Genomic DNA, 14001 nt, shown 5'->3' with positions numbered 1-14001 from the left:
TTTTTATAGTCAAATACTTTTCAGTTATCAAAGTACAACTTAAAAAAAAATATAGAAATAAAATCTGAAAGGCTCACAGCTTTTTGTCCTCAGAAGGTATCAGAAAAGCAGCCATTAAGGGTGTGTTAATGAGTGTTCCTCCATGTTTTCATCTCCTGCATTTGTGTGGTGCTTCTGGCTCTGTGTAGGTCTCCCATGTGCGTGTCTCCTCTGTTATGGAAGTGTGTTTCGGCCCAAGTACCTGTCTGCATGCACCAGAATGAGCCCCAGCTACACGCTGAATGCGGTGTGCCTTTGGTTTGTCTCCTGTTGGCGATGAATGTTGGCATCTGATGTCTGCACAAACTGCCCTCCAGAAAGGAATGCAGAAGCAAAAGGAGAGCATCTTATGTCTTGGAGGGTACTGTGATCTACTCCACTCTGTATTTAAAAGGTTCTCCGTTGGCCTGCTGTCGAGTTCTTTGTTCTGTGTTTTCCTAGATCTGTGTACATTCTCTCTTTGGCTTTTGCATTAACATGTAGGTTGTGGCATGTTCAGCCTCTTTCTTTGTGCTTGGACAGCGGATTCTTGGATCACCGTGTTGTGTTCTTGATAATATGAGCTCAGTCTGTTGCTGGTCTGGTACATACGATGCATGTTTCTCTTCAGGAAAGAGCTAATTGTTTCTTTCTACACTGTGTGTTATTAGGAATGTGCAGAGGCAGGTCGCAGGCAATTCTGGGCTTTCATAGCCCATCAAGCCCCCTTCTGCAATATAGGCTCAGACATGGGAACTCCCATTAAAAAGTAAAGCTATAACCTCTCCCAGTTAATTATTATATACCACCCTTAATGCATCAAATAATGCACAGCCTGCAATTAATTCCTGCATCTCTGCACATCTCTATTATGTACATGGGAGGAGAAATGTCATGTTTTAAGGGTTGTCATGCAATGCCATTACTTGTTGTTACAATGTACATGTTTTAAAACAGGGATGTCAAACACAGTGAGATGCAGGGGTCTTGGCTGATGAGCATCAAGGCCTAAGTATACCATCCCACCCCAAACCCATCTTCTAGAGATAGCCTTGCTTAAAAGGAAGTAAATCACAGAAGAGAACCCTTCATGAAAACAGGACTTTACTGATAAAACAATACCATACATGGTACAAGCCCCTTTTTTTTCATGCGTTTGACACTACTGAATTAAAAATTTAAATAAAGACATGATTACACTAAAATACGAAAGCTGTGCTGTCTGCAACCTGACTTCCAACCATAAATAGTATCTATTAAAGCCTTGAGGTGGGGCATCATCTTAGAAATGAGTTGCAAATGATCCTTGGCTCAAAATCTGTGTCAGGCCTTCTGCTACCTGAATTTTGCTGGGAATGCTATTCAGATCATTCATACTTCTTGCTTTGCCATCCCCATCAAAGCAAGGGAAAGAGAAGTGATGGTAATTGTTTAAGAGCAAAATCTAGATGACTGGATTCAGGGATCAAGAAGCACTAGTTTAAAGTTGCTGATACACAACAGAATTAAAGTAAATGGTAGGTGCTATAAAATTAAGGGAAATTCATAAGTAGCTGCAAATGAATAGGGTCACAGCACCAGTTCTGATTGCACTGTAAGGAAAAAAACAAAAAAAAAAACAAAACAAGAAAAATCTGCTGAGCCTCAAAAAACAAAACAAAAATCAGTTCTATAAAAGTTAACAGTTTAAGCTGGATTAAAGCATGGACAAACTAGGTACATACCTCCTCCACCACACATGGTGGAGGAGAACTTGTCAAAGTTTAGGTGATTTACAAGACAGGGTTTTGTCCCGAGTAGAATGGATAAGAGCTACTGCTGCCCACAGACGTCTAATCTTCCCCTTACTATGTATTTCTCCCCAGTTAGGGGCTGTCAAGTAATCTCCATGCTATGTGGGGCCCTGTAATCTCGTAACACCAAGTGACCCCACCTGCAGAGAAGGCAACAGCAGGTAAGAAGAGACTAAAATAGGCACTCAAAGGTTTGTAGGATTTAAAATGAGGATGGAAAAGGACAACCCAAACTCGTTTGCCCTAACAGTTAATCCTGCCCTAGTTTCAGCAACTGACCTTTACCCTAATTATCACAACACTATGAAGAATTTAAATTTGGAATTACAGCCCCAAGAAAAGGCTACAACTGAGCCTGTTACAAACAGCACATCTTCCTTACAAGAGGGCACCTTACTTCCTTTCTAAAAAGCATGGCTCCTCCTCATGCATCAGTGTTGCGGACAGTAAATGCCCACAGCAACTAAACAGATCTTAACTACACCCCAAAAGTTCCAGTTTATCCAAGCTAACCGCCCCTTATTTAAAAGCATTTTATTTTAGGATGCTCTGAACAGTTGTTATTGCCTCATGTTTTTATTCTGATTCAATGGCATTACAAGACATGAAATCTCAGCTAAGGAATGTGTTCTTTTAGAAATTGAGAAGCAAAGCTTATAAAAAGTTTAGAGATATCTTTAGAAAGATTACCTTGACCACTGAGATTGGGGTTGGTATAATCCCAGGTGTCCTGATCATTCTTAAACACATTTAAGCGTGTGGGCTGCAAAAACATACAAGTCATTCTTAAAAACTTTACAAGTCATAAAAATAAATAAATAAATAAATACACACATACATATACACACACACACACATATATATATATATATATATATATATATATATATATATACATACATATATATACATATATATACACACACATACACACACAAACATTTAACAGTGGCCAGCTCCAATGAACCCCTGACAGCTCAGGCACAACTGAGAACTTTTAGTGATTACTCACTCTCCTCATGTATACCTCCCATAAAGGTTTTCAAACTTGAGATCTTGCCCTATCCCTGCTGACAAGTTCCCATGCTTACATACCTTTGCATATTCAATTTTTAGAGTACAACAGCCAGAATATATGTCAGCACCATTCAGAGAAGCCTTGGCTCTCTGTGCACTCTGCACAGAATCAAATGTTTAAATAGTTAAGGAAAAAAACTTGGAAAATAAAATTAGAGATACAGGTACACCACCAATTTTCCAGTACCCCTGGTTCCAAACCCTTGCCAGATTAACTGTTTTGCTGAACTAACAATGAACATGCTTTAACCCTGGCACCTCTCTCCCTCCTCCTCCCAGGTACTTCTTTAAATCTTCAGCAGCAGCAAGCAGTATCTGCAACCTGCTACTCGCACTGGCTTCGATTGTCTGTCACTTTCTGGTCTTGAGCCAGAAAGTCACATCAGAGGGAGAGCCAAGGCTGGCAGGAGCAACAGGTTGCAGATGTTGCTTGCTGCCGGACCACCCGTTGCCAGAAAATCAGCGTTGCACCTGTTATTTCAAACCAGTTTTTCATTTCATGCTGAAAAAAAAAAAAAGAAAAAAAAAAGAAACTAGGTTTTAGAATGCAGTCAGCTACCTATATTGTCCCAAAATACAAACAGGTTTTTTTTTTTTTTGGTGGGGTGGGATGAGAATTCAAGCCCATATCCCAAAAGGCATCCATGCGGGACAATGTTCCTGTGCCTAAGTGCTGCAAAACTAGAAAACAAATCATTATAAGCATTTGGCACCCTGGACCTGGAAATTTAAAGGTAATAAAGGATATTCCACCATTGCCTGGACTCCGTTTTTCCGGAAGATGACAATCCTCTGAACTGGTCCACAAGGATTACAGATAGTATAAAGAACATCCTAGCAAAGTAGAAACATAAGCAAAAGAGATCATCAATATTCATGTTTGTTTTGTGTGAATGGCGGATTTACTAGTCATTATGTTTAATGTGTTGCAGGCTGGGCTGCTGGGCCCCCTAGATATGCAATATGTAAATCTGACTTTCTCCTCTCTCACCCTTCTGTCCTCCATTCTTTCCCCTGCCTAACAAAGCAGAAGAGCTCCCGCATCCTCTGCCATCTGAATGTGCAGATTCACACAGGCAAACAGCATCCAAAGGAAGCAGCAACAAATGAGACTGCTTGTCTACCTCCTCCTAAGCCAAGAAAATATGGGGTAGAGATAGAAGTGAAAACACACTGTGGCTGTCAAAGTACAAAATGACACCAACCAGACCCAGGGTGACTGTTTAATTGTCCCTTCCAAGGATGGCTTTGTTTATAGGCATACTGGTATGTCCCCCAAACCAAATTGGCTATTCATTTCTATATCACCTGAGCACTTAATAAAAGCTAGATCAGGGGGAAAAAAAAAAAATAATAATTATGGACAGGACACCGAAGGTTGTCAAGAATACAGAATATTCTGTCATTAAAGCTGAAATTAATTCTACTTCTCTAAGACACTATAGCAAACCAACACTAATCTTCTGGTACAGTGATTTTTAACTCAGTCCTCAGGGACCAGTCAGGGTTTCAAGATATTCATAATAAATATGTACGAGAAGTATTAGCATGAACTTCACTGTGTGCAAACCCTTCTCATGCACAATCATTTATAGGTATCATGAAAATACAACTGGTAGGTGGTCCCCAAGGACTGCGTTCAAAACTACTGATCTAGTAGTAACTGTGTTTTCCTCTACTTAATGTAGGTCTTTTTACTTTGCGATTTTATTGTGTATGGAAACTTGTAAACTTATTGTGTATAGAAACTTGGATAAAGGCAGATTAACCTTTTCCTATCGTGTGTCCCGGATGACGGGACGTTCCAAAAATGACAGACAGTGGATAAACAGTCTGTATGGACTAATAAAGAGCCAGGAACACAAAATATTTGAATTTACAGACTTATGGACTTATTTACATTATGTTTACAATAGCCGTAAATGATAACGGTGAATAATACAAAACTTTGCTAAAATAATTATGATTGGAACCAGCGTAACGTAAAATTTATTATGATAGGAAAAGGTTAAAAATGTTTTACATAAAGTGTAAAAGGCTCCTACGTACTGTGGTAATGGAGTAGATAGGATTGAGAATGGTGAAAAGGAGCACATTGTTCACACCCCTAGAATCATCTCCAGAATCACCAGGGCGTGATATTTTCTGACTCGTAGAATAGTTCACAAATGCTGGATGTCCAGCTATGTAGATCTGGTTGTCAGCAGCATAATTCACAGCGTTGCAAGCACCAAGAATATCTTCAAATTCCACTAAGGCCTGTCGCTTTTTGGGCATCACCACCACATAACTGAAAAAGAAAGTGCCACATTTCAACAGAATTTAAGCATACAAATTCAAGAAGCCATCACATATTACTATTTCACCACAGAAAACACACCATTAGAGTGAATAATGCAATTAATTGTAGTACATGATTTAGCAGCACAACCTTTTCTAGTATTCAAACACTTATCTATCCAGACTGGGAAGGCCCATGCAGCTACATGATAAGAGGTATGGAAAACCTCTCATATACTGACAGACTGAAAAAGCTGGGGCTGTTCTCCCTGGAAAAGCGGAGACTTAGAGGAGACATGATAGAAACCTTCAAGATCCTGAAGGGTATAGAAAAAGTAGACAGGGACAGATTTTTCAGATTACGGGGAACCACAAGTACAAGGGGGCACTCGGAAAAATTAAAAGGAGACAGGTTTAAAACAAATGCCAGAAAGTTCTTTTTCACCCAGAGGGTGGTGGACACATGGAACGCGCTCCCGGAGGCTGTGATAGGCCGGAGCACGTTACAAGGCTTCAAAGAAGGTTTGGATAGGTTCCTAGAGGATAAAGGAATTGAAGGGTACAGATAAGAGTAGCGGTAGGTTATAGGGATAGTCTGGGACCATTGCTCAGGCAATGGGCCTGATGGGCCGCCGCGGGAGCGGACCGCTGGGCGAGATGGACCTCTGGTCTGCCTCAGCGGAGGCAACTTCTTATGTTCTTATGTACATGGAAGCTGTTTTTTTTCTTCAGTAGTTCCCTCTCTCTTTTTCTTCTGATTCACTCAGCTGGATCCAGCGTCAGAATCTTGGCACTATGTGCCTCTCTATTCACAGCTATCTGGGAATTTCTCTCATTTTAATAGCCTCCTCTCTCCCACCATTACTACCCTGGTTACTGTAGTAACAGTCCTGCAGCCAGGAAGTCCGTCATGAGTGCTATATCCAGTAACCTTTAAGTTACAATGATCAGTTCCTCCTCACTGAGAAGCTAGAACACTATTACCTGAATCCAAACTAACCCAGTGTGTGGAAGACTTGATCTGGGGATCAAACCAGGGACCCTCCAATAGGACAGTGCCCAGTTCTGCCATTAAGTCAATGGGCTAGCCCACTTAATATGAAACAAATGAATACTAAATATCCAAAAAAGGATAAGGTTATATGTTTCAATTACCTAATAGGTCCAAACTCTTGCAAAGACTCCACAAGATCGGCTTCCACAACTCCATCTATCAAGCCTCTGATGTGGACCACAGGAGAAGCAGAAGTTTTATGAGGATCATCATAAGTCTCCTATAAGAAATTATTTTCTTAGATTGTAATCCTAAACAAAAGCTGCAATTCTACATCTAAATTTCTGTTATCAAATAACCAAAATTCAAACAGGTGCTAATTTTTTTCTTGACATTTCAAAATTACATCTCAAAGAAAAAACAATAAAGAAATAAAACACCAGCAACCAAAAAAAAAGAGATTAGGATTTTACTTTAATATCTTTTCCAGTAGATAGGAATGGTATACTGAACCTCAGGGTATTCTGTCCATTCTTGCAAGCATAGTATAGAAAGATGTTAATCACAGCTTTTGAAACCTCCTCCCTGAAGTCTGCTGCCCCCTTCAGTTCGTTCCAAAGCATGTAAGCTCTAGAGCAGGGCTGCCCAAGTCCGGTCCTCGAGATCTACTGGCAGGCCAGGTTTTATGGATATCCACAATGAATGAATATGCATGAGAGAGATTTGCCTGCACTGCCTTCTTGGTATGCAAATCTCTCATGCATGTTCATTTTGGATATCCAGAAAACCTGGCCTGCCAGTAGATCTCGAGGACCGGACTTGGGCAGCCCTGCTCTAGAGTAAAAGACAGAAGGTGGGACACAAGGAACTCCCCAAAACTAAGATTCTGATCTGCTCATATAACATTACAACAATCAATAATGAAACTGTAGTAAAGTATAAATGAACTAACTTTACCATTGAACAGTAACACATCAAATAAAAGCAACAGATTGAATATTAATAGGGTTCAATTAGCTCTTTAGATTCTATTTGCAAATTGATTCTGAACCTATAACCTCGACAGGCAGAGTTTAGCAATGAAGAACACAATGAAGCCTAAGGCAGAAACAGATGCATCAGAAATTAACAGGCCCGGAGGGGAAGGGGGGGTCAGCATACCATTCCCATCTACTGGAAAAGATATTATCAAGGCAAGAACCTAATCTCTTTTTCCAGTGCAATAGGAATACCTAAGCAATTTCCGAAGACCTAGGTGGGAGAGAAGCCTGCTTTCAGCACCAAGGATCCAAAAGTGGATCTACATGTACTCTATAGAATTTAGTGAGTATGTGCAGGGAAGACCATGTTGCAGATCTACATCTCTCTTCCAATGGTGCATCGTGAAGTGGCTACATATGCACCCTTGCCCAGGGCACTACTTCTATGGCAGATGCCATTGAGCCCAGAACCTGTAGGTAGTGCCACATTGCAGGCACTGGCTGTGATAAGAGGTTCATAATTTGCTTCCAAAATTTCTGTCTATGTATCTCTGGTAGAAAACTTTAGCCTTCTGCTGTGTTGAAAAGAACTCCCAGGTATTCCAAAGACTGGAGACTAATTGGCTCTTTCGAAAGCTTACAATCCAGCTCGCACTCTGCAAAGTTTGCAAAAGTGTTGCCACTGCTCTTTCTAAACTCTTCAAAAGGAGGCTCTAATGAGGCAATTGTCTAGATTAAGGATGAACTAGTTAGCCTGGCCTGTGTAAATGAGCTGCTAATACCACCCTCACTTGGTGAACATCAGGGATGCCACCGCCAGCCTAAATGGCAGTGCTGTAAATTGATAGCAATTCTCCAACACGTGAAATCTCAGGAATGTTCTGTGTGCCAGGAAAATTGGAATGTGGAGATAAGCTTCCGTCAAATCCAGCGTGGCCAGAAACTCTCTTGGCTGAACTGCAGCAATGACAGATCTCACTTTCTTCATCCAGAAACATGGAGCCCTCAGAGCCGCATTGGCATGTTTGAGATCCAGAAATGTCTGAATCTTTCTTGGGCATGACAAAGTATATCAAGTAATTGGCCAAGAGTTCTTTTGCAACTGTATCCAGCAATCTGTTTAACATTGCCCGGCCTTGGACTGCCCGATCTGGTTGGCCTGCTGGAAAATCTATAAGCCAGTCTTAACAGAAGGTATGCAAACTATTTTAACCTTTCCTGACAATATCCAAGAGCTGACCACCAATTTTCTGAAGTGCAGCTGGAGGGCTGGTGTCATTGCAGCTTATTGGCTGCCTATGTGGCCTGGGAACCGGTACAGTGGTACCTTGTTTTACGAGCATAATTCTTTCCAGAAGCATGCTCGCAAACCAAAATACTCGTATATCAAAGCAGGTATCTCTGCAAGGCAAACAACCCCATGACAAATGTGCAACAGAGAGAAAGTGGGGAAGGAACTAAGGGAAACTCGCTTGATATGTTCCCCCCCCCCGAGAACTGGCATTGCTCACCCCCGAAGGCCTCTCCCGCAATCTGGCACCCTCCCCCCGTGATCCAGCATCTCTCCGCTCGCGTCGCCCCTGCCCCCCCCCCCCCCCCGCCGTGATCTGAAATCCCCCAGCATCCACTCGAACACGCTGCTTACCCCCATCTGGCCACCGGCACCAACGCAAAGGACACGCCGGTGCCCAAAGTTCTGCATCTTCTTCTTTGCTGGGCCTTGAGTGATTTCAGATCGCGGCGGGGGAGTGCGACGCGAGCGGGGGGATGCCGGATCGCGGTGGGCACCGCTCGCAAATCGAGGCAAGCTCAGTTTCCGAGGCGCTGATTTTGCAAATTTTTTCCTCATCTTGCAAAACCGGTGCACTCGTAAACCGAGGTACCACTGTATTTTGAATTTTAAGGCTTCCAGAATACCTGTCTGGAACCTTGATAGTTTCTCCGAGATCAGCCTCCTGAGGTATACTAGCAAAAACATTGGGGCCCTCGAAAAGGAGCTCCGGTTCTGGCTTCTAGCCAAGTCCTGTAAGGGATGATCTTGAACACTGGTCATAAGATCACCCAGGCCTTTGCCACAAAACATCTGTCCCTCAAAGGGGAGCCTACTAAGTGTAGCCTTGGAGGTGGAATATGCAGAGACTCTTGCCATGACTAATTACATCATAAAGTACATCAGCCACATAGTCAACTTCTGCCAGCACAAGCCAAGGTGATGGCTCAGCTGTCATCATGTCTAGAGTTCATAACAGTGAATGACAGGCACATGCTACAAAAGAAGTAGCAGACGCCACCTCAACTCTCAGGGCCTCAAACTGCCTCCCACTCTGCAGTCCTGTGTATCCTTCACTATACAGTGGTGCCTCACACAACGAACTTAATTGGTTCCAGGAGCAAGTTTGTTATGTGAAACGTTCGTTATGTGAAACGCGTTTTCCCATAGGAATACATGTAAAAAAAAAATAATTCGTTCTGCAGCATAAAATATGCTAAGATGACATAAAAAAAGATAAATTTTTGGTTATTATTTTTATTTAGATACATCTAAAAACATAATTGTTTTTTAAAACAACACACATTTTTTAAATTTAAAGACAGACTAAGTAGAGTCTAATTTTACAGTGAGAGAGGGCAGAGTCTCAGCGGCAAAAACTGGGACTTAACTGTTCATTTTTTTTTTTTCTACCGTGTTTCCCCGATGATAAGACAGGGCCATCAAATAAGACAGCCCCCCCTTTTTAGAAAAAAATGTAAAATAAGGCACCCCCCCGCAAATAAGCCACCCACCGATACCTGCGCTTACCCGAATCGGGTGGTACGGTGGGTGACTCCGTGTGGTCCCTGGCACCCCCGACACGATCGGGGCAAGAGGGAGCTCAAGCCCTCTTGCCCCCCCGACTCCCCGACACGATCGGGGCAAGAGGGAGCCCAAGCCCTCTTGCCCCCCGACTCCCCGACACGATCGGGGCAAGAGGGAGCCCAAGCCCTCTTGCCCCCCCGACTCCCCGACACGATCGGGGCAAGAGGGAGCCCAAGCCCTCTTGCCCCCCCCCCCGACTCCCCGACACGATCGGGGCAAGAGGGAGCCCAAGCCCTCTTGCCCCCCGACTCCCCGACACGATCGGGGCAAGAGGGAGCCCAAGCCCTCTTGCCCCCCGACTCCCCGACACGATCGGGGCAAGAGGGAGCCCAAGCCCTCTTGCCCCCCCGACTCCCCGACACGATCGGGGCAAGAGGGAGCCCAAGCCCTCTTGCCCCGCCGATTCCCCAACTCCCCGACAATATCGGGCCAGGAGGGAGCCCAAGTCCTCCTGGCCACGGCGACTCCCTAACCCCACCCTGCACTACATTACGGGCAGGAGGGATCCCAGGCCCTCCTGCCCTCGACGCAAACCCCCCCTCCCCCCAACGACCGCCCCCCCCCCAAGAACCTCCGACCTTCCCCCCCAGCCGACCCGCGACCCCCCTGGCCGACCCCCACGACACCCCCAACCCCCTTCCCCGTACCTTTCTGTAGTTGGCCGGACAGACGGGAGCCAAATCCGCCTGTCCGGCAGGCAGCCAACGACGGAATGAGGCCGGATTGGCCCATCCGTCCCAAAGCTCCGCCTACTGGTGGGGCCTAAGGCGCCTGGGCCAATCAGAATAGGCCCGGGAGCCTTAGGTCCCTCCTGGGGGCAGGGCCTGAGGCACATGGTCGGGTTGGGCCCATGTGCCTCAGGCTCCGCCCCCAGGAGGGACCTAAGGCTCCCGGGCCTATTCTGATTGGCCCAGGCGCCTTAGGCCCCACCAGTAGGCGGAGCTTTGGGACGGATGGGCCAATCCGGCCTCATTCCGTCGTTGGCTGCCTGCCGGACAGGCGGGTTTGGCTCCCGTCTGTCCGGCCAACTACAGAAAGGTATGGGGAAGGGGGTTGGGGGTGTCGTGGGGGTCGGCCAGGGGGGTCGCGGGTCGGCTGGGGGGCGGTCGGAGGTTCTTGGGGGGGGCGGTCGTTGGGGGGAGGGGGGGGTTTGCGTCGAGGGCAGGAGGGCCTGGGATCCCTCCTGCCCGTAATGTAGTGCAGGGTGGGGTTAGGGGGTCGCCGTGGCCAGGAGGACTTGGGCTCCCTCCTGGCCCGATCGTGTCGGGGAGTCGGGGGGGCAAGAGGGCTTGGGCTCCCTCTTGCCCCGATCGTGTCGGGGAGTCGGGGGGGGCAAGAGGGCTTGAGCTCCCTCTTGCCCCGATCGTGTCAGGGAGTCGGGGGGGCAAGAGGGCTTGGGCTCCCTCTTGCCCCGATCGTGTCGGGGAGTCGGGGGGGCAAGAGGGCTTGAGCTCCCTCTTACCCCGATCGTGTCGGGGAGTCGGGGGGGGCAAGAGGGCTTGGGCTCCCTCTTGCCCCGATCGTGTCGGGGAGTCGGGGGGGCAAGAGGGCTTGGGCTCCCTCTTGCCCCGATCGTGTCGGGGAGTCGGGGGGGGGGGGCAAGAGGGAGCCAGGCGGAGAGAGGGCAGTTAAGCGCAGTGCCTGCGCGGAAGGATGCAGCTCCTGCGACTTCGTTGTGTGAAACGAAGTTCGTTGTACGAATCAAGACATAAAGTTCGTTGTGCGCAGCGTTCGCTGTGCGAGGCGTCCGTTATGCGAGGCACCACTGTATTTCCTCCCTCATCGAGTAAAAACGTACTTTTGGCATAGCAAACATTTGCTGGAACTCTTGATCCAGAGGATACAGCCTACTCATGGCTTTCGCCCCTTTAAGCATGCCTTCTGGGACCTTCCAGGGCTCTGTAACCAGAAGTTTCATGTCTGGGTGCCATGGAAAGGATGTGGGCCGAGATCAGACCCCACTCAAAAGAGAATACCAAGACGACTGGAGCTGAGGCGGATCAATCTTGAGCTCACAATGTCTGGCAGGGCCGAAGACTTGAACTGTTTGCGTATGGAGGGATCATCTCCTGGATCCTCAGCTGTGACTCCATCCTGATCCTCAACGCAGGAGGCTGAATCTCCCAACAGGGAGGCTTCGCTTTGAGACAGTAAGGGGATCTTTTGTCCCCCTAAATCCCTGTACAACTGACAGTCAGGGAAGAGCTCCACTCCCATAGAAGAAGCGCTCATAGGATAGGATTCCTAGAGGTGTGCACCGAGGGTTGCTCTTCAGCAGACCGAAATTGCATATTTTGGACATGTGCATACACCTGCCAGAGCAGATTAATGAACTCTGGAGCAAAAACCTTAGTAGGCAACTCTCCTTCCTTTTTAGAAGGGAGGAGACACTTCTTCTTTGGCTGCAGTTTGGAATACCATGCCACTGTTCTGGGGCTCCTGGGGAAGTCGATCCCTTAATAGGCTCCAAAACCATTCCCCAGCAGCCATGTGGCAGCTAAACTCAAAGTGGCACAAGGAAAAATTATGTTCTTACCTGTTAATTTTCTTTCCTTTAAGAGCAGCAGATGAATCCATAGACTAGTGGGATAGCTCACATTGACCATCAGGTGGAGATAGAGAAACTGATTAACAGGTAGTCTTATAGACTGGCATGCCTCCTGTACATCCAGTAATGTTCCTTGCCCAAGCATCCAGATATAGGAAAAATGAGCATCCAAAAAACTTCTTTCCAGTAACGAATAACAAATAGGAAAATACAGAATACAACTATAAACAATAACCTGAAATTACCTGAATAACTGAAGTACGCCACACAGAAACCTGACATATCGTCTGCAGAAAGGGTGGGGCTCTGGATTCATCTGCTGCTCTTAAAGGAAAGAAAATTAACAGGTAAGAACATAATTTTTCCTTCATTAGCACAGCAGCAGATGAATCCAGAGACTAGTGGGATGTAGCAAAGCAAAACTCAAACTGGGTGGGAAGCAAACGCCGCCTCCGCAATAACTGAAGCGCCAAAACTAGCCTCCGCAAGGGCTGCCACATCCAACCGGTAATGCTTCGAAAAGGTATTCCCAGAAGACCAAGCCGCACAACAAATCTCCTCCAAGGAAAGACCTCCGGACTCCGCCCAAGACGCAGCCAACCCTCGAGTCGAATGAGCACGAAGCTGCTCCGGCAACCGCTTCCCCGCTATCAAGTACGCCAAAGCAATCGTCTCCTTGACCCAATGAGCAATGGAAGCCTTAGACGCGGGCATACCTTTGTTCCGGCCAGCGAACAACACAAATAGGTGGTCCGACCGACGAAAGGCATTAGTCACCTCCAAATAATGAAGAACAATCCTGCGCACATCCAGGAAACGCAATGAAGAGAAGCGCTCCCCCCAATCCTCCCGCCGAAAAGCCAGGAGGAATAAACACTGGTTCACATGAAAGGAAGAAACCACCTTAGGCAGAAAGGACGGCACCGTCCCAACAGACACAGCATCCGAAATGCGCAAAAAGCAATGTTACTTACCGTAACAGTTGTTATCCAGGGACAGCAGGCAGCTATTCTCACTAGTGGGTGATGTCATCAGACAGAGCCCCGGTACGGACGTCTCACAAGCACGTGTTGCTTGTAGAAACTTAAAGTTTCTAGATGCCCGCACCGCGCATGCGCCGGTGCCTTCCTACCCGGAGATCCGGGCGTGTCTCCTCAGTTCAGGTAGCTAGCCTGAGAAGCCAACCCAGGGGAGGTGGGTGGGACGTGAGAATAGCTGCCTGCTGTCCCTGGATAACAACTGTTACGGTAAGTAACATTGCTTTATCCCAGGACAAGCAGGCAGGTATTCTCACTAGTGGGTGACCTCCAAGCTAACCTCAGTGGGATGGAGGGGAAGTTGGCGACTTAAGAGAATAAATTTTTCAATACTGTTTGGCCAAACTGTCCATCCCGTCTGGATAGGGTATCCAGACAATAATGTGAGGTGAATGTGTGAACCGAGGACCAGGTGGC

At 46.5% G+C, this 14001-nt stretch overlaps 1 protein-coding gene across 2 annotated transcripts in view; it reads right to left on the bottom strand.

The window, feature by feature from the left end:
• HNRNPL (heterogeneous nuclear ribonucleoprotein L) overlaps positions 1–14001 on the bottom strand; it is a 42233-nt gene that overhangs the window by 15988 nt on the left and 12244 nt on the right. The window contains exons 2-6 of one of the 2 annotated variants that reach the window (XM_033954976.1): positions 6324–6442; positions 4938–5178; positions 3637–3722; positions 2907–3003; positions 2502–2574 (exon numbers count right to left, since the gene is read on the bottom strand). In XM_033954976.1, coding sequence (XP_033810867.1) covers positions 2502–2574; positions 2907–3003; positions 3637–3722; positions 4938–5178; positions 6324–6442 — 616 coding nt within the window. The remainder of the gene's footprint in view (positions 1–2501; positions 2575–2906; positions 3004–3636; positions 3723–4937; positions 5179–6323; positions 6443–14001) is intronic. The other variant, XM_033954977.1, reaches the window with a different exon arrangement.

This window comes from Geotrypetes seraphini, chromosome 8 (genome assembly GCF_902459505.1).
Source record: "Geotrypetes seraphini chromosome 8, aGeoSer1.1, whole genome shotgun sequence".
Lineage (NCBI taxonomy): Eukaryota > Metazoa > Chordata > Amphibia > Gymnophiona > Dermophiidae > Geotrypetes > Geotrypetes seraphini.
Note: the sequence above shows the minus strand (reverse complement) of the source record. Positions and strands in the feature narration are given on the sequence as shown.